This window comes from Haliotis asinina, chromosome 1, assembly GCF_037392515.1.
Source record: "Haliotis asinina isolate JCU_RB_2024 chromosome 1, JCU_Hal_asi_v2, whole genome shotgun sequence".
Taxonomy (NCBI): Eukaryota; Metazoa; Mollusca; class Gastropoda; order Lepetellida; family Haliotidae; genus Haliotis; species Haliotis asinina.
The window spans coordinates 9,818,817-9,840,444 of record NC_090280.1 but is presented as its reverse complement, the minus strand read 5'-3'; the positions used below and the strand labels follow the sequence as shown (position 1 = coordinate 9,840,444).

The following is a 21,628-nucleotide window of genomic DNA, read 5'->3' as shown; positions in this document are numbered from 1 at the left end:
TCGTGCAAATACAACCAATTGACGGATTCTACCGAACATTTCCGAATGACACGACGCGCACAATATTCGCTCCGTAACTTAAAAAATGGCTGCTGACAGAAGTAAACACTGTTTATCAGCTGTCAATTTTGTAACTGAGAATTGAAGAGGTGGTGTGACAGTAGCGTGCTGTAAACAACTGATCGACTCAGGCAAGACTGTGTATAGAAAAAGACGAAACAGTAACTTTAAGATGTCTCTTGAAAACGACAATCCCGGTCGCTTGCTGTCATCACTTATCAAGGAACTGAAATCCCTGGCTTTGAGCAACATTGAGTACTTTCAAAATGGGAACCAGAGCCATCATGCTAAATATCACACGTCATTTTGTCTTTTGTACGAATATTTGGACATGGGTATTGAGCCTAACATCGCTGGCCTACTGCCAAGACTGTCTGATTTTGACGTGTCACCGGACTTAAAAGGAAATGGTTACAGAAGTTTGATAAGGATTGTCTATAAATGTTGTTTGCATTTAGCTCAGTTGCTCAGGTATATTGTTGTGAACAGAGATTCAATACTATTCAGAAGAGCCCACTACTGCAAAGAGGTTGAAGCTTATGTCAGTACCATAGGCCAACTGAGAGCATGTCTCTATTATGCGAACAAGCTCATCAACTACTGTCAAGATGGAAACCTGTTTGCAGATGAGGAAAATCTGAATGAAAATATTGCAGAGCAGTTGATGGAGGAGGTTGAGATGTTAAACCAAGACTGTTTTTATGGCCGTTGTCTTGGATTCCAGGTAAGGTCATACTTAATTTGTTCATGAGTGTATTGACTCATAATTTCACTCACATTATAGCTTAATTTCATTTAACTTGGTAATTCCATTTTTACATTCAAGCAAAGTGGGATGATGTTGAGACCAACTTCACTGAGTAAACAAAAGATCTAGTGAACAAGATAAATTGAAAATGTATTCTCTGCTTCATTTGTCAGTATGCATCATTATATGTTTTGTTTACCATAACATAGTAAAACATAATCCACTGCTCAGAATTGGGGTGTTATCTATCAAGTTCATATGTCATATTCATGTGCCAAGTCAGACTGAACATAAACATAGTACTGAACATACTTCTGATAAAGAGCAAAATGAGTCATATTTGCTGTACAAAGCTCATAAATCAAGCTATATATTAAATCATTTATTGTTTGGAGTCAGAAACAAGTTTTGCAAATTCTGTATGAACTTAATAATATACATGTTTTATGTTGAAATGCATTAATGCAAACAGGTCCTTAACAACACGATCATTTAAGAACAATATAGCATGAACAATAAGACCACATGTAAATATTCTTGTTTCTCATTACTGTGCTAAACAAACTGTGGGATGAGCAGGCAGATTTTATTATTGTCTTGTTTTATGCCCCAAACCCTTGATTCCTGAGGAAATTAACACCTTTTATTCGACAGAAAATCAAAACTTAGTGAAATATTCAATCCTTTTTACTGAGTCAAAGGTGCAATTTCTCTCAAGTGTGAAAAATAAAAGAAATAGGGTTGGGTTGAATTTTTTTTATGTAATGGGAAACAAGAATATTTTTATGCATGGCCTAAGCTATGGTGTAATATGTGGAGTGATGTGTGGCCATACAAAAGTGTCCTTGTCATTGGCTGAGGAACATGAGGTGAGGTCAGGTAGATTACATCACCCACAGAATGACCAGAGGTCATTGTTACATAATAACCTTCAACCTGCTGGGCAAATCTGCTGTATATGGTCTCACTGTCACCGGCTTCTCAGGCTCACCCTTTAGATGATTAATTATTGTTTAAAAAAGAGCCATGTGTAAAGATTTTATTACATTCCACCAACATACACCAGGGGTTGTATTTTGTTATCCTCCAAATGTTAGGGACTTGCTGAAAGTTACACTAATGTATTACTCTCTAACTTTCTCCCTGATCTGCTGATAGTATCAAAGATTCCTTCGAATGGTCCTATGGAAAACAAACAAACCAACAAAGTCTTTTTCTTGAGAGATACTTCTTTGGGGTATATGTCCATTTAGAATTCCCATGACAGTTGTAGCTAACTTTTGAATACAATATTTACAAAACAAAAAACTTCATTTTTTCAAAATTTTCAAACTTGGAAATCAAACAAACAATTGAAGTTACAGGCAACTTAAGACAGTGGCCATGACAACAAAGTCTTGAGGATCAAAGAAGCATATTGCATGTGATTAAACAGGTGATTAAACTGGCATGATCCCAAGCATAGGCTAGGAATACTCTGACAAACCTGTGTTTATTGACTGACCAGATAATTTTGGAGGAGAATTTGGACCAATAAACAGAAGCTGCTCTGTCTTCTTGTCTTGAATGTGTTTATGTTCTGTGTGACATACTGACCAGTAAAATGTGTCTGACTGTGGTTATTCAGTTATGCTGGTCACAGTGTCCATAAGACACAAATGAGAAGATCCAGGTTAGTTCTTCAGTGTCCATGCTTGAGGTGACAAATGACTTGCTTGGAGACTCGATTATTTACAGACAGCTTTACATATATAGCTGGAATATTACTGAGTGCAGCGTGAAACTAAAGTCACTCACTCACTCACCGTTAGATGTGTACTGACTGACCTGTTCTAATTATCTCTGCACAAGATTGAATAAAAACAGGGTGAACTTCAACCAACAATTTTGTCGTTGAGACTGTGCGGGTTGAAGGTGTGGAGCTCAAAAATCCACTTAAGTTCCGTGGAGCATCGGATGTAGTGGTGTTTTCCTTCTCAGGATCTGCCCTGAGTTGAGTGATGATAGAGTATCATAAATCACTTTTATGATGGTTTGGAAGGTTAAAATGGTGAGAGACGGGTTTGTCTCTCTGGTGTGTGATACCTGCCAAGTGTTCAGAAAGCCTGGTTCTGAACGCCTGTTTGGTTTCACCCACATATTGTTTCTTGCAGGCGTGGAACGTGAGCAAGTATATTACATTGCGGCTTTTGCAATGATGTTCGCGGGTCCTGTATTTACGACCCGTGTGGGTACTGTAAAAGTACTCACACTGGATATTCCTGCAGACTTTCCAGGAATGATCTTGGCATGGTTTGTCTGATGAGTCCAAACCCGGACGAAACTAGTAATCTTTCTTGCTAGCTAGTCAGCCCTGCCTCGCCCATACTGGCCTCTACTCTTCTCTCCTATCTCTGCACCAGGCCTACAATACAAATGTGAACAAATCATCAAAACTGAACTCATATCATGCATATACACAAGACAAAAACATCACCAAGGGAACAAAAATCACCCAGCTTAATATAATAGGGGGTGATGAGTTATATTCCGGTTCCGATTCTTGTTTTGGTGCATATGAATTACAGGCCCCCCCTAAGTAATTGAAGGAATTACAGCAAATTTGAAGGAATTGCATCTCAAATGTAAACAAACGCAGCCCACTCGGGAAACAATTGCAGCGATATCGGTAATTTAGCGGTAATAACAGAAATACATCGGCCCTATCGGAAGCAATGTCGGTAATACTGGAAACACGATCGGCCATCTTCGGAGATTTTTTGGTCGCGAGCGGAAACTCACGCAGCAAAACATGGCGTCGTTGGAAGAAGCACCCGTCTCGATGAGATTTGTTTTTAGTTCCTACTATTACATTTTTATACTTATCCATCTTTGACCACCCGTGTTGAATGCGTTTAGGTATGAGGTGTTGTCGGGGCAATAGCTTATGTTTTTAGGAAAAGATTGTCACTGCAGAAGAGTGTCACAAGTCATGCCCCTGGAGATTGTTTACATCTGAACATCGAAGTCGTGCCGATGATTACGAACATCATGAACGTGCGCCATGAAGAAGTTTATGAGCCATAATTTGTCTTGCTATGAAGTGCAATTGACAAATTTAAACACATTTTTTAAAAAAATGATGTTATATCTGGCGCACATTCGTAATCATCGGCACGACTTCGATGTTCAGATGTAAACAAACTGCAGGGGCATGACTTGTGACACTCTCCTAGAGTGACTATCTTTTCATAAAAACATATATCCCTAAATTACTTAGGGGGGCCTGAATTAAGTTTGATTTGTTCACTGTTTGTATGGTAGACCTGTGCACTGTAGATTTAGTAACAAAGCTATATATGGACCATGACAAATACAAGAGGTGCTAGTGTATGATAATGAAGTATCATGTAGGTATTTCATTTACCTTAATATACATTATCTGTCTGGCAGTCGAAGTAGTCACTTGTAACATTGTTGATCCCAGAGTATATATTTTCATCATATTTGTATCATTATTATTCACCTAGGCAACATTTTATGTATCATTGAGGGCATGCCACCTGGTACACAGCACATGAAACAGTTCAACATTGTTTCTGGTAAAAATCTCTAGTCTGTTTCAGGGGATCTGAAAGGTTGTAATGAAGCTGCAAAACGATATGGTAAATTGCTTGAATTAAATATTTTGGACCCAGATATCTGTTATGCATTTATGATGGCCTCCAATTGAATCTCTCATTGCAGTAGAAATTGCTGTGCTTCAGTGTTTACTCACAGTCACTCTATGACATGTATCTAAAAGCTCAATATCATGCCACACTTCTCCAATAATCAATATTCAATTTCTCTCATTAATATTTAGTATCAGTCCCCATCAAAGCTACAATATGAATTTAAAAAGTTGGAATGTATCAATGCAACATTGTATTATGTGATCGCTTGTGCCCACTGCTGACTGAATTTTATTTGTGAACCCCATAGAGTTATGTCTCCAGGAATGCTGTTTACAAATATCCTGTAGCACAGCTTGTAGTAGAGACCAGTGTGGCCAATAATGCATGTAACAGTTTTCGATGTGCAGAGCAATCGTTCTTACCCATATATGGCAAATGTTTCCTATCCCTAATCTTTCAACTATCGTATCAATTTTGGGCAAGTCGTATCGGCTAATAAGTCTTTCATTGCATGAGTACGAAGCTAAAGTGAGTGCATATGCACCAATATATATGATGGAATCTGTGTATTACGGACTTGTCTGTGACAGACTCATTTGTCCGGATTGTAAAAGAATGCGAAATATACATTTTTTGCCCTTTACCATTGACACTAGTGGGTTGCACTTTCATTAGACTTTTTTTTCGGGATTAGAAAACAACATCTTGTCACTTTGCATGAAGAAACAGTGGGAGATGACTTGAAAAAGATGTCCAATGTGCAATTAGACGTCTATAAATATGGAGGAAAGGTTGGATCCTGTGACACTACACACAGGTAGATGAGGTAGATGGATATTCAGGATATACGCAGTGAGATTGTCGATAAAGGGGCATGCTGAAATGATTTGGTTAAGTATCTTCTGGTGCTTACCGCTCTGGTTGACAAATGCTTTAAAGCTAATTAACGAAGTCTTTTTATACCGGGAGATTTGATGGTACATTAATTACAGTCGGAGAAAGGGACTCAATATTCAGATGGGCTATCAAACATTTTTGTTTGATGTAGGACATTATTTCAGGAGTCAAAATGGTCATGAGTTCTATTTTGTTATTTGTCTGGAGAGTGGTGTATGATTCTGGGCCCCACTGTTGACTTGAGAAGTTCTATGTGTGTATTGAGAGAAAAAATGAAATTATCAAGAATTGTACAAGAAACCAGTAAGTTTCTGCCAGGAAGTTTGTGAACCTGTGTTGTGTGTAATCCAGGGGAATAAGGTAAAATCTGAGATCCTCTGAGTGAGAATTCATTACAAGAATAAACAGGACTTGAACACCATACTGGATATTTTGAGAATTCATCTTGGCTGCATTATCCCAGGAACATGAGTGGAAAGACGGATTTCCTCGGGAAAAAGGTACCTGGACACCCTCAGGTACTGATCTATAACCAATAGACAAGATTATTTACCTTTTCAGTATTAATTTGTTTTCGCTAGGCATTGTCTTATATGCAGGGATTAAGACTGCCACCATGTGTACTTGTATTGTATACAGACTTGAAATAACAATTACCTGTGCACAGGAATGTTTGCAACCTACTGGTGATTTAGTTGAAACATACCCAATAATATTAGGAGATGAATTCTGATGCAGTGATCGGAACAATATGGTTTGAAACTATTATTTTGTAAAGTGAAACATGTTCTAACGTGTATGAGGCAATACTTGATTGACAGCAATACAAGAAGATGTATCAAAAAGTTGCTTCACCTGAATAAAGAAGTTGCTCATCCATAAAGTTTGCCCTTATCCAAGTCCATGTTATATATATATGTTTCTGAAAACATGAACTCGTTCAGTGGTGTACAGGAAGGTTGTATTTTAAGTCCATTGTTCTTTTGTCATGTTCATTAACCAATTTTATACTGGAATTATAAATGCTGGAGAAAGAATATATGCAATTGTATCTATTGCTGTGTGCAGATGACTATTTTTGTTTGGTGATTCTGCCATAAATTTAAACAGGAAAATCAACATCTTATCAGTTTTTTGTTAGAAATAGGGTTTATCTGTCAATTTTGACAAAACTGAAGTTTTAGCTTTTCCAAATGGAGGCGCAAATTAAGAAAATGTGAAGTATGGTATTTTAATGACTAAGTTAAAAATGTCTACTTACTGTGGCTTTGTTGGTTTATCATTTTCTAACAGGCTATGACGGTCTAAATATGCCCCAAATATCGTAAATAAAGCTAATAAAGCCATGGGTTAATCTGCTTGCTACTAGATTGAAGTTTGTATCACCTCTGGTTTTATTTAAAATATTTGATGTACAAATTAAACCTATTATTTTATGTGCGTCTGAAATATGAGGTTTCCATAAATGGGATGTCATTGAGCAATTTCATGTAAGATTTTGCAAATATGGTTTAGGTGTCAGTTACAAGAGTGCAAATGTTGCTGCTTAATAGCAGAATGTGGGAGAAATTATGTTTGTGTTGACTCCTGTTTGAGAGTAATTACATACTGTTGAAACTTTTGAATTTACCCAATGAAAGGTACCCTAAGCAATGCTGTGTAGTATTGACCATGCTGACAGAGCTGATAGGAAGACATGGGGGTATTATGTAAAACATACTTTATTCATTTTCGAGATAGGGAATTATTTTACAAGAATTTAATCTTAAGGTAAAGGATTGTCATCAACAATCAATTTTTGAAGATTTACATAAATTATCATCTTTAGATGTTTGTTCATAAGTTATACAGATTTTCAGGATTGAACGATATCGAACATTTATCAGTAACTACCAGTCATCTTGTTTTCTGAATTAATCATGATTAGGATCTCAAAAGCAGTTTTTAGTCAGCTATGTACATATTACAAAACATTGTTCTCATAGCAAATTGATTTTTGGGACTGTTATTTTAGTCTGCAATCCATAATTGAAAGAGTCTGGATTATGAAGCAAGTATTAATGATAAACTAATGAGACTCTGGATATAGTGGAAAAAATACAGATTGCCCAGAGTCCGGATTTGATAGATTCAACTGTTAATATTATGGACCAAATTGTCATACAAAAGCTTGACATAGTGCCTTTAACAGCCCATAGACCATGATGATGATGATGATGATGATGATGATGATGATGATGATGATGATGATGATGATGTTTTACTTATCTAACATGGGTGACCGTGTGAGTTATGATCAGTATGCCACAGTTATCATATATACACATGAACATAATATAGGCCATCAGTGTCAGTAACAAGATACTGTATCTTGTGATCAGTCAGAGGCTGTTTCAGTTTATTATGTGTTTGTATACTTCATGATTAATTCCTATGTGTAAGTGTAATGGAAATAGAAAAATGGAAGTAAATTTTTTTAAAGAGCAATAGAAACCTGGTTATCTGTGTGTTATAATATATACTGGCTGTCACCACATCTTGAGTGCTAATGAGGTGCCTTCCATTAACATGATGTTAGGATCATTTCCTGCAGAGTGTTTGTAGTGTTGATGGGGATCTGTTTTAGACTTCAACGAGCTGCTATTGGCAGGCAAACTGTGAAAAATTGTTTATTCTGTTCTAAATTAATTGTAACATATGTCATATTCTGGGTGAGTTTTTCTTAGGAAAGTACAAATTAGGGTACTTTTTTGGTTCAGTCCCATTCAGGATTTGAACCCACCCCCTCAGAGTCAGTAATTGCCATCACACAAGGTCAGCCACCTAACCTGTTCGGCCACCGCTGAGGAATTTGTATTTTCCTAGGAAAGTGTAATCTCAAATGTGACATATGTTACATTTGACCACTTTGTAAATGGCATTGAGTAATCAAAATGAATTGTTTCAAGTTGGTCTCACAGTCGATATAGTTCCGTCAGGTTGTTAAATGAATATCAGTCGATAATGACAAATGTTGATATGTAACACTGAGCAAAAATGACTCTGAAATATATCAGCATATTCCACATTGGTGGTGAGAGGTAACATAATTTTGTATGCAGGGATTACCGTCAAAATGCTGCCCTGAACATACGTATGGATTAGCTCATGAATATAGACGTGTTATTGTCAGTGTAAATTTGAAAATTATTCCATGACAATAGTTCATGTATGATATTTTCAGTTACACGGTTTTCAAATGTGATAATCAGAAATATTGATTGAACCTTTGTGCCTTTGAGCAGGTCAAGATATGTGACTGATCAAAATAAACTGTTATAACCTGCAGCTGTCATTTTCTTGCAGTGTTTCACAACTCTTTTTGTGATTAATGCATGCTTTGGACATTTCTTGTATTAGTGTGTTAGCTGCATAGATAAAACAGGAAAACATGTTGTGAAATTAATGAACTTTTACAGTATATCGACCATCCAAACAACCACAGCTCTGAGCATGATGCATGATGATTATATACATGAACCTCTAGATGCTGAACAAGATGTTACCAGCCTCACTGGAAAAGTAAACATTATCCATGAAATGTATCATTTATCACCTTGAAGGTACATATCCAAGCGAATGGATTAGGGTCTGTTTGGACTGACCTTTAGTTCAGTTTTAACTATTATAACCTAGGGTTACACTGAATGAAACACTGTAATTGCAGGAAAGTTGGGCAAACAGTTTAAACATGCAATGTTACAGCAGCTTACACTTTCTTTCCTGAGGACATGTATACCAATGTCTCATGAAGAGATCTCTAGCACACAAGAAAATGGACTCATGCCTCCTCTCACCATTGCTAAATTCAAAGTCCATATTTAGTGAGTGGTTTGAATCCCAGCTATTTGTTGTTTCCCTGCCTGACAATGGCACTAGGTGTTAGAATAGATAGAGGGTTGGTTGACTCACAGTTTTGATCATGTTTACATGTGAGTAGAGTGTGCATGGTGTCGTGGTGAGCAAGCACTGTAAAATCAGACGTCTAAGCATCCATTCATGCTTCATTATGACCTCCAAGTGTTGCACGATCCAAGGGAGTTGAGACAGACATCCAATGATCAATGGAAAAACCTTTGAGCATATATTAGTTGCATGGATATGTGTGCTATATAAATATCCTATAATGATAATAAATAATGACCTTAACTCACCTCATCTTGCCTTCAACACGTTTAAGTTGCAAGGTGTAAGAGTCCTTTTAGTTGACCTCCAAAGACATGGTTATGATATGTTGATTGTATTGCAGTGCACATATAGACAGGGGTCCAGATAACTTTGGAAGGTGTGGGTGTACTTACACCTCATATTGCAAGTGGAGGTGTACTGATAATTTTGAAGTACTGACATATTTTTGATAATGTGTATCACACAATGTTAGTAGAAAATTCACCTTCACACAACTAATCAGTCCAGATACATGGTATATCTGTGGTGGAAATAACTTTAAAATTGCTAGTATACTGCAATTGCCTTGGTAATATTTTAACCATACTAGCCAATTTTCTTGTTGATTTTTAAATAAGCAACATAATTGACACTGGAAAGTCAACTGGACACTGGAACACTGTGATATACAAATTTGCTTGCCTGATAGAAAATAATCACTGGACTGGAACATTGGGCAATAGGTTGTTTCCCTCCCTCCAGATAGCAGACTGTCACCATCAAGGCACTGGCTCACTTGTTCTACATGCTACAAGCAGGACATTCATTCATCAGCAACACATGCTTCTTTGAGCTGCATTCCAGAAGTTGGTAGTACAATATTGACAAACTTAAAGGTCATATGCAACATAAAACACAACTTTGCAGATTCTGATACTTTTTGGTATGCACTTACCGAAACAAATCATCAAAAATGCCAATTCAGCCTATAAGGTTGAAAGAAAAAAACCCCACAAAATTCAAACAATTCACTAATTCTCCCACAGTGCTGGGGGAAAAAGTGATTTCAACAGCAATTCTCTGCTGCCTTCATAACACGGAGCTTGAAACAATACGTCTGCCCAGAGTATAAGGTCTTGAAGAGTGCTCTGATCTTGGTTGTGTGCACAAACAAGTAAATAATCCACTCATGTTGATTGGGATAAACAGACTCTTTCACAGAGAAAACTCAATGTCTGGTTTATTGACACCTATCCATATATCTGGCTGCCTGTCTGCTAATGACAATATGCAAGTTGCACAAGTTCAATCATTGACCTCATGCAATTTGAAATTAACACCTATCGGCTTTATAAGCGCATCGGCAAATAAACCAGTGGCCAGTGAAAATGCTTCGTTACACTTGAGTGCACATCCACCAGCTCTGACTGGGTTCAATTCTTGCACTTTTGATTTGTGATTATAATTTTGTTTGTTTGTGTTTCCTTAATCATCAATGCATTTTTATTTTTGTATATTATGAATAAGTGACAACTGTGTTTTAATTATGTTTAATTTTTGGTTTCATGTGACCTTTAATAGAAAACAGCCTTGTTACTTGATGAGGTATCAAGCAGGGCAGCGGTACAAGAATCTGTACCAAAGCATTGCACTCATGAAATATTAGATGTTATTTTCCATAGTTTGTCAATGTAATAGATACTTGTCATAAGAGGTGACGAACCAAGTTCAGAGGATGTCAAACAGTCTGACCCACTGCCTTGGCTGACTGATGCAAGTTGCATGTTCTTGATGTTTTTTCCTGAAATGTCAAGTCTAGGTGCATGTATTTATTGTGGGAATAGATGAGAGCAACATTTAAAAACCAACCAATAAACAACATATCAAGAACATAATTTTTATACATTTTACCATTTCTTGGTCCTGGAATCCCTGCAGAGTGGAGGATGTCACAACCCACACAGGATTTGTCCTCATGGTGAAGTTAGTTGTTTCAACATAATTCATGCAGGGTTCCCACTTTTATCAGTATTCACACACTAGTAAATGGTCTTCACAAATGTATGTATCTTAATTCACAATGACACTGCTTTGGGAGAAAACTTTTAGTACTTCATGCTAACTTTATGGCAGTTTCAGACTAGCCATCTCTGCAGACCCTTAATCCTGTGGTCCTGCTGTCAGTCTTGAGATAATTACATACTGTAGTCCTCTGCTAAGATTACAACATCAATAGCTGTCTTTAAGTAATGTAATTTTCTGAATAAAATTGATATCTTATACTTAAACTGACTCATGTTTATTATGCTTTTCTCCTACCTCTATGGGAAGATAGTGGAACACTTGAAATCCCTTTGAAATTCCCTTCTGTGAAGCGGACGTACAATGATACTGAAAATATGATGCTAACTATCCAGTATCATTGATTTGATTTCTATTTTCACTGATGCCTTTATGAACATTTTTTGCAGTTCTGTGACTCAATGCAGCGTCCTCTTCATGCTGTTGCCATAGCAATGGCATCTTTCTCTGAGGGTTATCAAGAAAACTCACAGGTGATGCAGCTAGCCACCTCCCTTGTTAGCAGTGGGAAGTACTGGATGAACCCTGAACTCCGTGCTCAGCAGGTTAGTGTATGAGGCAGCCTTAAGGTATAAACTGATGCATTAAGAAGGCATCATGAAATCCTGATGCTGATCTGAAGCTATGACATCACAGTGCACAGACACGTGACATTACCCTTTGTTCATGGTGTATTAATTCACATGACAGACAAGTGATTTGCCAAAATTTCCTTGTTGCTGAAGACATGAAATGGTGTATTGTGTTACTTGGATGTACTAGTTCATCATACAAAATAATCAGTTGTCATTGTTTTCAAACTTTAATGTGAAAATACTGAGTTTTTCCACAAGAACAAGAGTACAGAAATGGAATTTTGTGCACAAAGGCTTACAGATGGTGCTTTTAGCTTTATGCTTTGTAAACACTCTGATGTCATTCTTATGTGGTACAAGCTTTTGTGCACAAGCCCCCAGTGATTTTGTGTCCTATCCAGTTAAATGAAATTGGAGAAAGGTGCTCACATTTCTGTTTGGACAAATTCTAAATCAGTATTAGTCAGGGTCTCACATTTTCACATCAGTGCTACTTTAAATTTTATTAGGGATATTTCTGTGTAGTATTGAACTGAATGTTTTTTCTTCAAATTTGAAAAGCCTTTCCATGTTACCATCTGACAGATGTGATGGTCTTTTTGACTTGATAGATCTAAGTCGACCTGACACTAACTGAGTTTGATGTACATACGTAGTCTGACCATTGAGCAAAGATTCACCATCTGTCATTGTGTGGAAGGTTGTGTCAGTTGCTGGTAATCTGCCAATCACTTTATAGAAAGAAAAGATTGTGTCATGGACTATTCCTTTTTGCTTATTTTGGAAAGCTTATATGACAAAAGCATATTAATTGTTACTGCTAAGTGTAAAGACTACTTTGAAATGTGTTTCCTTACAGGTTGTTTATACAACACGGACAGCAGACGTCAAGTTTTGCAAAGCATTCTGGGGGATCACTGAAACTGAAATAATGAAGGTATGAATTTGACATATCTCTCTTGGAGAGTTTTTGGATCTACTCTGAAACATTGCACATGTTGTAAGAATGAAGCAGAGACTTATCCACCCTTGTTGATGAAATTTGACTTCAAGTTGTGAACTGCGAATAGAAGACAGGAAATTCAGGAAATAGGCAGGGCTTTTTTCTTGAACTGAAAAAAGGGCTGAAACAACATTTTTCAGTTTCCATCACTTTCCATAAACCCAAGAATGACTAATGTTTTGTTTATGTACATGTATAAGAGATTTCTAAATGTACACTAGCTCACCAGTGCCTCTAGCCTTCTGGCTGATGCACAAGGATATCCATGGAAATATGTGTAACATTTTCTGTTTTCTTGGATATCTTTCTCCACCTTTTTTCAGTTAATGTTGTTTTTGTGTGATAGAGATACTTCTTCATTCTAAGGTTTAGTTAGATATAGATAGCCTTTTGTTTAAAGCATATGCTTATCATGCCAAAGATTGGCATTTGATTTCCCACAGAAGTACAATGCATGAAGCCATTTCTGGTGTGTCCCCACCACAATATTCCTGGAATACTGCAAAAAGCATCGTAAAACCATGCTCACTCACTCTTTATTCTGTAACATATTATTGGATGAGAAGGATTTAACGGAAGAACCCTTGATAAGATCTGATTCTGAGTAGAGAAGGCTCCATATTAAAAGGCAAGATTACAGGTTTGTGATTGTAAATGTGTACATGACCTTGACATATTCACATTTTGCAGTCATTGCCATCCCTGGTATGTCCACCCGTTCAGGTGAATGAGGTTATCTCCCTTGGGCCAGATTCTTTTGAAATGCCCACAGCTGACGGGTCTGATATTGTTGTGATCACACCCCCATGTTCTCACACCGGCCCGGGACATGTACAAGTTAGGCTCATTTCATCAATCCTTAGGGACGGACAGGTAAGGAAACTTTCAGGCTGGTGGCAACTATCCATCTTTAACATGCTTATGTGTTCAATCTTCTGTTGAGGACGTCTCTTGTAACACTTGCCTAGGTTTTCCAATATTTCTTCCCCTATACTTGTCAGTGGTTTTTGTTGCTCAGGCAAGCCACACTTCTTTGGCAAGCCACATGGCTTCCTGAGAGAAGGAAGGTAAGTGACTGAAAATGTCTAGTTTCTTCCCTTGCAGAGCTGGCCTCTAGGTTTATGTCCAGAAACGGATGTTAAGAGTTCTGTGTCCTAGTAGGATTCTTCCTCCCAAGGTCATTTTCACAGGCTTTAAGACCATGGTGGCACCTAAACAAGATGATCTGGTCAAAACAATCAGAGATCAGTTGCACATTACCAGAATCACAAATGTCAGTGCCAAAAGAAAGTGGCACAAGACTTGATCAACAACGTTCACAAGGATTTATGTCAGAATAAATAATATAATCAAGAATATTACATGCATGTTATTGCTTGTTTGAAAGCAAATAAAATAGTTACAAAATACACTTGAACAATGTAATAAAATAGTCAAGTGAGAAGTTTTGAAAACTGATTGCACACATTTTGACCTACTCATCCTGAAGTTTACACAAATCTACATACTGTTGCCAAGTTGTTGACCAACTGGTTTGTGATTTTTTTCATAATTTGTTTTAGACCTGACATGCATCTTTTTGTCTAGCATAGTTGACAGTTGGGAACATGGACATTTTAGTAAGTTGTCTCCCTTCAGGAATGTCATCTGAAGCAGCCTACGAAGTCTAAAAATGGCCGTCCAGCTCCAAAGCTGGCACCCAAAGCTCCGGGCCTGCTGGTTCACTGCCACGGGGGAGGGTTCGTGGCTCAGTCATCCAAGTCACATGAGGTAACGAGTTGATGACTAAAGTGCCACTGTTAATTGAGTATAATAATGTGCACCAAGTGTTATACACAACACCATTTTGGGGAACTTGAAGATGATATATTTCAGGTTAATGTGCAGACTATATTACTTTGGCAAATATAGGAATCAGCAAACACATATTAACAAACTTATTCAAGAAAAAATATTCAATTCAATATTTGCATGAACCTGTCACATATTCTGTTACTGAGACGATGTCTAAATAGGAACACAGAGGCAAAGTTCTGTCATATACCCATAATCTGGTACATGCAAAATAAGGTCGTGAAATGAAAAACTCATCACATAAATTCATTAAATATTCTATAAATTATGTTTAACTCGTGCTTTAAGATGGATCAAATCAGTTATTCAAGCCTGCAACAGGTACCAGAATAAATCTGAATTTTGTCATCATTCCATAACTTTGAGATAAATCTGGCTGCAACTCTGCAACTTTGTCTTTACCAAAATGTCCAACATGCATGGGTGAAGTGCTTGGGAAATCCTTCTCTCCTTATTTACATCTGAATCAGTTTCCTTTCAGAAGAAAAGGTATCAGCATATGAGAAGAACTGTTTTGCTACAGCAGAATGTTTCAAGTTTGAGAGTCTGTTCCTACATTGATTTTTTAAGGTCTACCTGCGCCACTGGGCCAAAGAGCTGAACGTACCCATACTGTCCATAGACTACTCCTTGGCACCAGAGTTTCCCTTCCCCCGTGCCCTGGAGGAGTGCTTCTATGCCTATGCATGGGCCACACAGAACTGTGACAAATTGGGTATGTTTGCCTGTTGTCTTGTGCACCTCAGCAATGTTCACACAATATGACACAAGTCTCTAAATCCAAATCGCGGGCAGTAGTTGGCATGGTTGAGACAAGATGTGTACTGTACAGTGATTCAAGTCACTGACCACCTGATCCTTTCAACCAACACTTGTGACAAATAAAAATAACTATAGACCTTTAATCCCAGGAGGTTCCAGAAATGTTAAGTGAATTGCTATCAAATGGATGGACAGTGTATGTGAACCATTTCCAGTAATGTATATTTACCAGTTTAGCTGGTCTGTTCAGAAAGCAATGTACCAGTTGAAGTGATATAGCTGTGATCAGTACTCAAAGTCCCTTTACAATTTGTCTCAGAGCATGTGCAGTAGAGACTGATGTGTGCTGACTGTTGACCAGGTACAACTGGGGAGAGAATCTGTGTTGGAGGAGACAGTGCAGGAGGAAACCTCATGATATCCACGGCCATGAGAGCTGCTGAGTTCGGCATCCGCTGCCCTGATGGCATCATGGCTGCTTACACCCCAGTGCTGGTGCGCTACACACCTTCCCCCTCACGGCTACTCTGCCTAATGGACCCCCTGCTGCCGGTTGGCATTCTGTCCAGGTGTCTCGCAGGTATGTCATCATCAGTAACAATAGTAACATGTATAGATTAATGTGAGGTACCCATTAACAGCTGGTGGAGTGCTGTACCCGCAACTAAGTCTATGCACGTATTCATGTGGCCACTATCTGGTCATATACCAACAGATTCGTGGGTTCTTTTAAGTGCACAGGTTTGTGTATTGTACACTAGGGGTTGTGACAACACTGAAAGAGTCTGCACACAAAGCTGACTTCAAGGTTTTTACACCCGGTCACAGGTGGGCTCAATCCCGACACCTCAACCTCGACGGATCACAAGCCTGGCGCCTTAGCCAGCTCGCCCATCATGCTCCCACCATGGGGATACCCTGGTTGTTAAAGTGTTTGATCATCATTGTGAAGACCCGGGTTCAGTTCCCCACTTGGATGCAATTTGTGAAACCCATTTTCGGTGTCCCCAGCCATGATATTGCTGGGATATTGCTAAATGTGGCGTAAATCCATAGTCACTCAGTTACTCACTCAAAAAGCATGAAATATTTGAGAAGTCATCAGTGATTTAAAAAAACTGCTTGAAAAGGATGCTTATTGCTCATATCTTACCATTGATTGTTCTAGGATTACAGGTATAAACTGTTCACTGTTACAACATGTAGTGTCTGTATACATAAAATTCATGTCGAATACCTGTTTTCATTGATTTCCTCTGTTTTCTCCTATTTGAGAAATTCAAGCAAAATGCTCGATCAGAGGAAAAATAACAATCCACAGAGAAATACTGTTAGCATGGGACCTCTGTTATTGTGTTAGTTGCTGTGTCTATCAGGATCATTAATGACTGACATTTGGCAGTTTAAATATATATTCAGTTGACTGATGTTTAATCTCCTTTTCAGTCACAAAAGATGTGGCACATAATCGCAACTCATTCAATACAATTTCACTAATCCTGTTTGGTTCATTTGACCCTTTATTATCATGGTATTGCCATTTTCTTACTATGGCATGTGGTACAAGCAAAAACACTGCCAACTGTTTACTTAAGACATGTAATGAGTCTTATTTTAATATGGAAATTTGTTTTGACAGCATATGCTGGTGTGTCAGACGAACTGGCGTCTGGACTGGCAAGCACAGTGTTTCCGGGTGACCAGGAATCGCTCAGTTCCATTAAACTCAAGTCTGATGAGTCAACAGACACAGACTGGGTCATCATTTCCCAGGATGAGAATGCAGCGAAGACCAGGGGCCCAGTTGTCCACTCTTCACAGATGGACCAACTGACTCCATCTCCCTGTGCAGATGGTGTGGACCATCTCATCACTCAAACTGAAGTGCTTCACTTGAATGAGGGATCGGGAATTGTAATGGACTCCCCGTCACCAGACACTTTCTTCACCCCTGGAGAGGGTAAGGGCGAGGTAGGTTTCCAGGAAGTGGCCAAGGTGCAGGGTGAGTCACTAGAAGACATTAGGCTGGACAGTCCAACTCCAGTGTCAGAAGGACAGAGAATCTGTAAGGAGATTGCTGATGTGTTAGCTGAAGATTCTACACAACAGATCAGTCAGATGAATCTAGATCGAGACTCTGATACATCATCTGGGTATGAAATTCTATTTGATAAGAATCCACAGTCTGCTAATGGACAGTCTAACCTAGCAGAAGGTGCATTTCAAAAGGGAGATAACTCCGAAGGTCAGTCTAAACAGGGAGATAACTGTGTATCTGAACTTGAAGGCCAGTTTGTGATACAAGCTCCTGTTTTGAACCCTAACTTCAGAATGATATCCACTCCATCTGTAGACAGTGGCTGTCATATTGAAGAACAGATGTCTGCAAACCAGGAACACCAGACTCACAGTGCAGACATGGGTCATTCTAACACTGATGCCAATACTGTGGATATAACTGATCTACCCAGCAGTGCAGGGAGCTCAGCTCAGAACTCACCATCAGCCCTCCGATCAAAGCTGCATCTCAATTTGAAAAAGACATCTGAGTCACCACTCAAAACAAATCAGCCCCAAGCAACACATATGCATCGATCTGCCTCAGCGGGGGTTTTCAAGACCACTGTCAACAATCCAGGGTCCCCTACAGACTTCCTCCGGCACCGCCACACCGCTCAGAGTCCGCTGCATGCAATACGGCGCCTGCCTATAGTGAAGAACCCCTTCATGTCTCCACTACTGGCCCCAGATCACATGTTGAAGGGGCTACCTCATCTCAGTCTGGTGGTAAGTAGAGGCCTTTTGTAGTTGTATATAACAAGACTATATGTATTATGTGTACACTATGTACTCTGTATTAAAAAACTGTTTATGATTTGCACTTCAGCAACATACATACTTGTTATAAGAGTCCAAATCTGGGATCAGTATGTCAGACTTACTGACACATGTCATGATATCCCAGCTGCATACATGATGTCAATGAGTGGATTGTCTGGCCCAGTATAAGTTATCAGCATCAGACCACCAGCAAACAGCTGGAGTGTTGCTGAGTACAATCTTGAAGACTAAGTGATGATAGTGGCGAGTTATAACAGAGGTTATTTATCCTTCATAACAAAGGCCCAAGTCCCACATGTATTTGTCCATAATAGGCTTCATTTCCTTTGCTCCTGCTGTCATTCTGCTGCTTCGTTGTGAAGTTGTTTAAAGTAATGCAATTGGCTGCGTAGAGTTGCATCCCTTGGGCTTCATGTGAGTGTTTCACCAAGTCGTAACTGACACAGGGCTGCACTTCCTCATAGTGGTGATATGCTGGGTTATTACTGGAAGACTTATTCTTACCTATCAAAATGGCCTAACACCCAACTCATTCACAGATATGCACTGAGTAGTAGTCATGAAATATGTGATATCAGTTACTATGCACTGGAAGCGTTTATTCCATGCTGTGCAAACACAACACAACTATCATGTAGCCATTTGGATTACTGCATTTTACGACCCCTGAAGGTCCTGGGGTAGAATAGGCCCTCAGCAACCCATGCTTGCCATGAAAGCTGACTGCTTGTCGCAAGAGGCGACTACTGGGATCGTGTGGTCAGGCTCGCTGAATTGGTTGACACGTCTTCGGTCCCCAGTTGTGCAGATGAATGCACATGCTGTTGATCACTGGATTGTCTGGTACAGACTAGATGACTTACAGACAGCTGCCATATAGCTGGAATATTGCTGAGTGCGGCGTAAAACTAAACTCACTCACTCACTCATTACTACATTTTACTGCATTCAAATGTATTGTTATCCTTGATAACCCCATGTTGTTATGGTAAGTTCCAATATAATAACAATGATGTTATTGTCATTATTATTACTTTATGCTCCAAGTGTTTATCCAGCAATGATTTTGTTTGTATAACTTCCATCTTGATAAATGCATGATATTCTGCGGCATATTACTTTATGATAGTTTTATTTATTCCATGATATTGTGCCAATATTGATATTGTTATTAAAAATTCCTATATATGTCAAAGGCATACAATAACAACAATGCCTGTGATAACACAGTGAAACTGTACACGTAATGATATCCAATTCACAGGCGTGTCACCTTGACCCTATCCTTGACGACTCCATCATGTTTACGAAACGACTCAGGAAACTGGGCAACTCGGTTGACCTCCACCTTGTTGATGATCTTCCTCATGGTTTCCTCAACTTTGCTCTGGTGTGCAAGGAGGCAAAGCAAGCATCAGAAGTCTGTATCTCCAAACTCCAGGATATGTTAGCTCCCAGGTAGACTAGTCCTGTGTACCAGTGAAGTCAACAGATACGCAGGTTGTATCACTGTTGTACCTGCTTCAAGACAAACCACAACCCAGCAACAGTAATGAGTGTATATGTCATTCGTGCTGATTTCATTCAGATACGTTTTCATGACATAGTAGCAGATGTGGTTAATATATTTTAGAAATATGTTGTGCACTTCATGCTGGAAATGATCTCATGCATGGCAAGGGAAAAATATGTTTTATCTGGACTTTTACACAGTGTGTTTTTAGATCAGAATTCTGACATCTTTATTTAACAAGTTATCTAACTAAATTTTGCTATGTTTCTGCTAATATGTCGTGGTGATATTATAGGATGCTTGAAAAGCCTTGTTATGAACAGAAAAGAACAGAAGTTTATTGTGTTTCAGAGTCAGAGGGCTTAGAGTACAGAAAAGCTTTGATATACCTACATGCTTATATGTAGCTTTGTGACTGAACCCAATCAATCGGAAAATTGATAGTATGAAGCAAAACACATCATTTGTTTTGAATGTCTGATAATGTTTTAACTGTACGTACATTATGTAAATATATATGACCTTTGAAAGGAAATGCATTGGCAATGTTGTAATTACTTTACATTTCACTGTGCTAATTCATTTAAACACTGAGGGTGTCCATGGAAGACACACTCACTGTTTGTTTGTCTGTTCTTGGTTTGTATATTGACCATAGAGATATGTCAGAAGGGCTAGTGAGGGCAGGAAGACAGCCTCCCAAAAGTGACCATGGTTTGGGAGGGTAATGAAACCGCCATAAGTATTTCTGTGCAAAAAAAAATATTTTTATGACAAACAAGTGTAGTGTGATATAAAACACATTGCAATATCTGTATTTTTTATTGTTAGATATGTAGTTAAATTTTCACCCATGGGTAAAATGTAACCTCTTGAAAGTCCTGAACATATCCTAGGCAAGTGTTTAAGGAACGGTCACACACTTGTAGAAAGGGTGATTAGATTTTGTTGTTGTGAATGTGCCATCATTACAGCAACAGGCTTTCTGTGTTACAGACACAGGATGATAGACAGTAGGTGAAGAGGTTATTAAGGAGCAATGAGTGGTATAAAGGTGTGCTTTTGATTTTGTAACTTTCAGTTATCGCTTTACCAAGTTCTTCGAAGTGAATATGCAGTGAGTTGTAAGTTCACACCAATTGTACTTGTCAACATACACTTAGGTATTTGTGTAAATCTTACTTGCTGCTTGACCAGCTGGTGTTGCATCCATTAGCATAAAACAGCCTCACTCTCTTTAAGAGAGTACCTCTGCAATACCATGATATTCAGTATCCACAAACGTATTGCCTCCAGTACAGGGTGATCACAGGACCTCACATCAACATTTTGTCCTCACACATTATGGTTCCATGTCTCCCATCACAAAAACCTTGAAAACTAGAAAGTCATATGTTTTAGACAAGTCCACAAACCCAGTACAGGACTTGACTTCAGGCAATAAATCAGTTTCCACTCTCTACAATCCAAGGCAATGACCTGGTTGCTCCTGTTTCTCAACAAGATAATATGTATGTGATGCTTAAGTTTGGGGATTGTTGAATTAGAACATCCTTGTAACAAAATTATTGTCTGTTAAGATGTTCTATCATACAATGGATAGTGTTCTCTGCTGGATAAAGGCAGCTGATATTTTTCTGTATCCACTTGGGTCATATCCTGATATCAGTGCAAATTAGAGAGGTCATATGCAAATTTTGGGGATTACTT

At 38.5% G+C, this 21,628-nt stretch overlaps 1 protein-coding gene across 1 annotated transcript; it reads left to right on the top strand.

Annotated features, from left to right (window-relative positions):
- Positions 1-75: 75 nt before the first annotated feature.
- LOC137286749 (hormone-sensitive lipase-like) lies at positions 76-20,681 on the top strand. The gene is made up of 9 exons (XM_067818730.1): positions 76-784; positions 11,760-11,915; positions 12,805-12,882; positions 13,639-13,821; positions 14,587-14,718; positions 15,373-15,517; positions 15,926-16,144; positions 17,204-18,351; positions 19,670-20,681. Exons 1-9 carry the CDS (start codon positions 233-235, stop codon positions 19,865-19,867), a joined length of 2,811 nt encoding a protein of 936 aa, XP_067674831.1. The 5' UTR covers positions 76-232; the 3' UTR covers positions 19,868-20,681.
- The last annotated feature ends 947 nt before the right edge of the window (positions 20,682-21,628 follow it).

Bases quoted from the DNA above. Each gene is read 5' to 3' on its own strand.
- LOC137286749 (XM_067818730.1), top strand. From the start codon at position 233: ATGTCTCTTGAAAACGACAATCCCGGTCGCTTGCTGTCATCACTTATC. The intron at 785-11,759 runs GTAAGGTCATAC...CATTTTTTGCAG, and splicing joins GCCGTTGTCTTGGATTCCAG to TTCTGTGACTCAATGCAGCG. The intron at 18,352-19,669 runs GTAAGTAGAGGC...TCCAATTCACAG, and splicing joins TACCTCATCTCAGTCTGGTG to GCGTGTCACCTTGACCCTAT.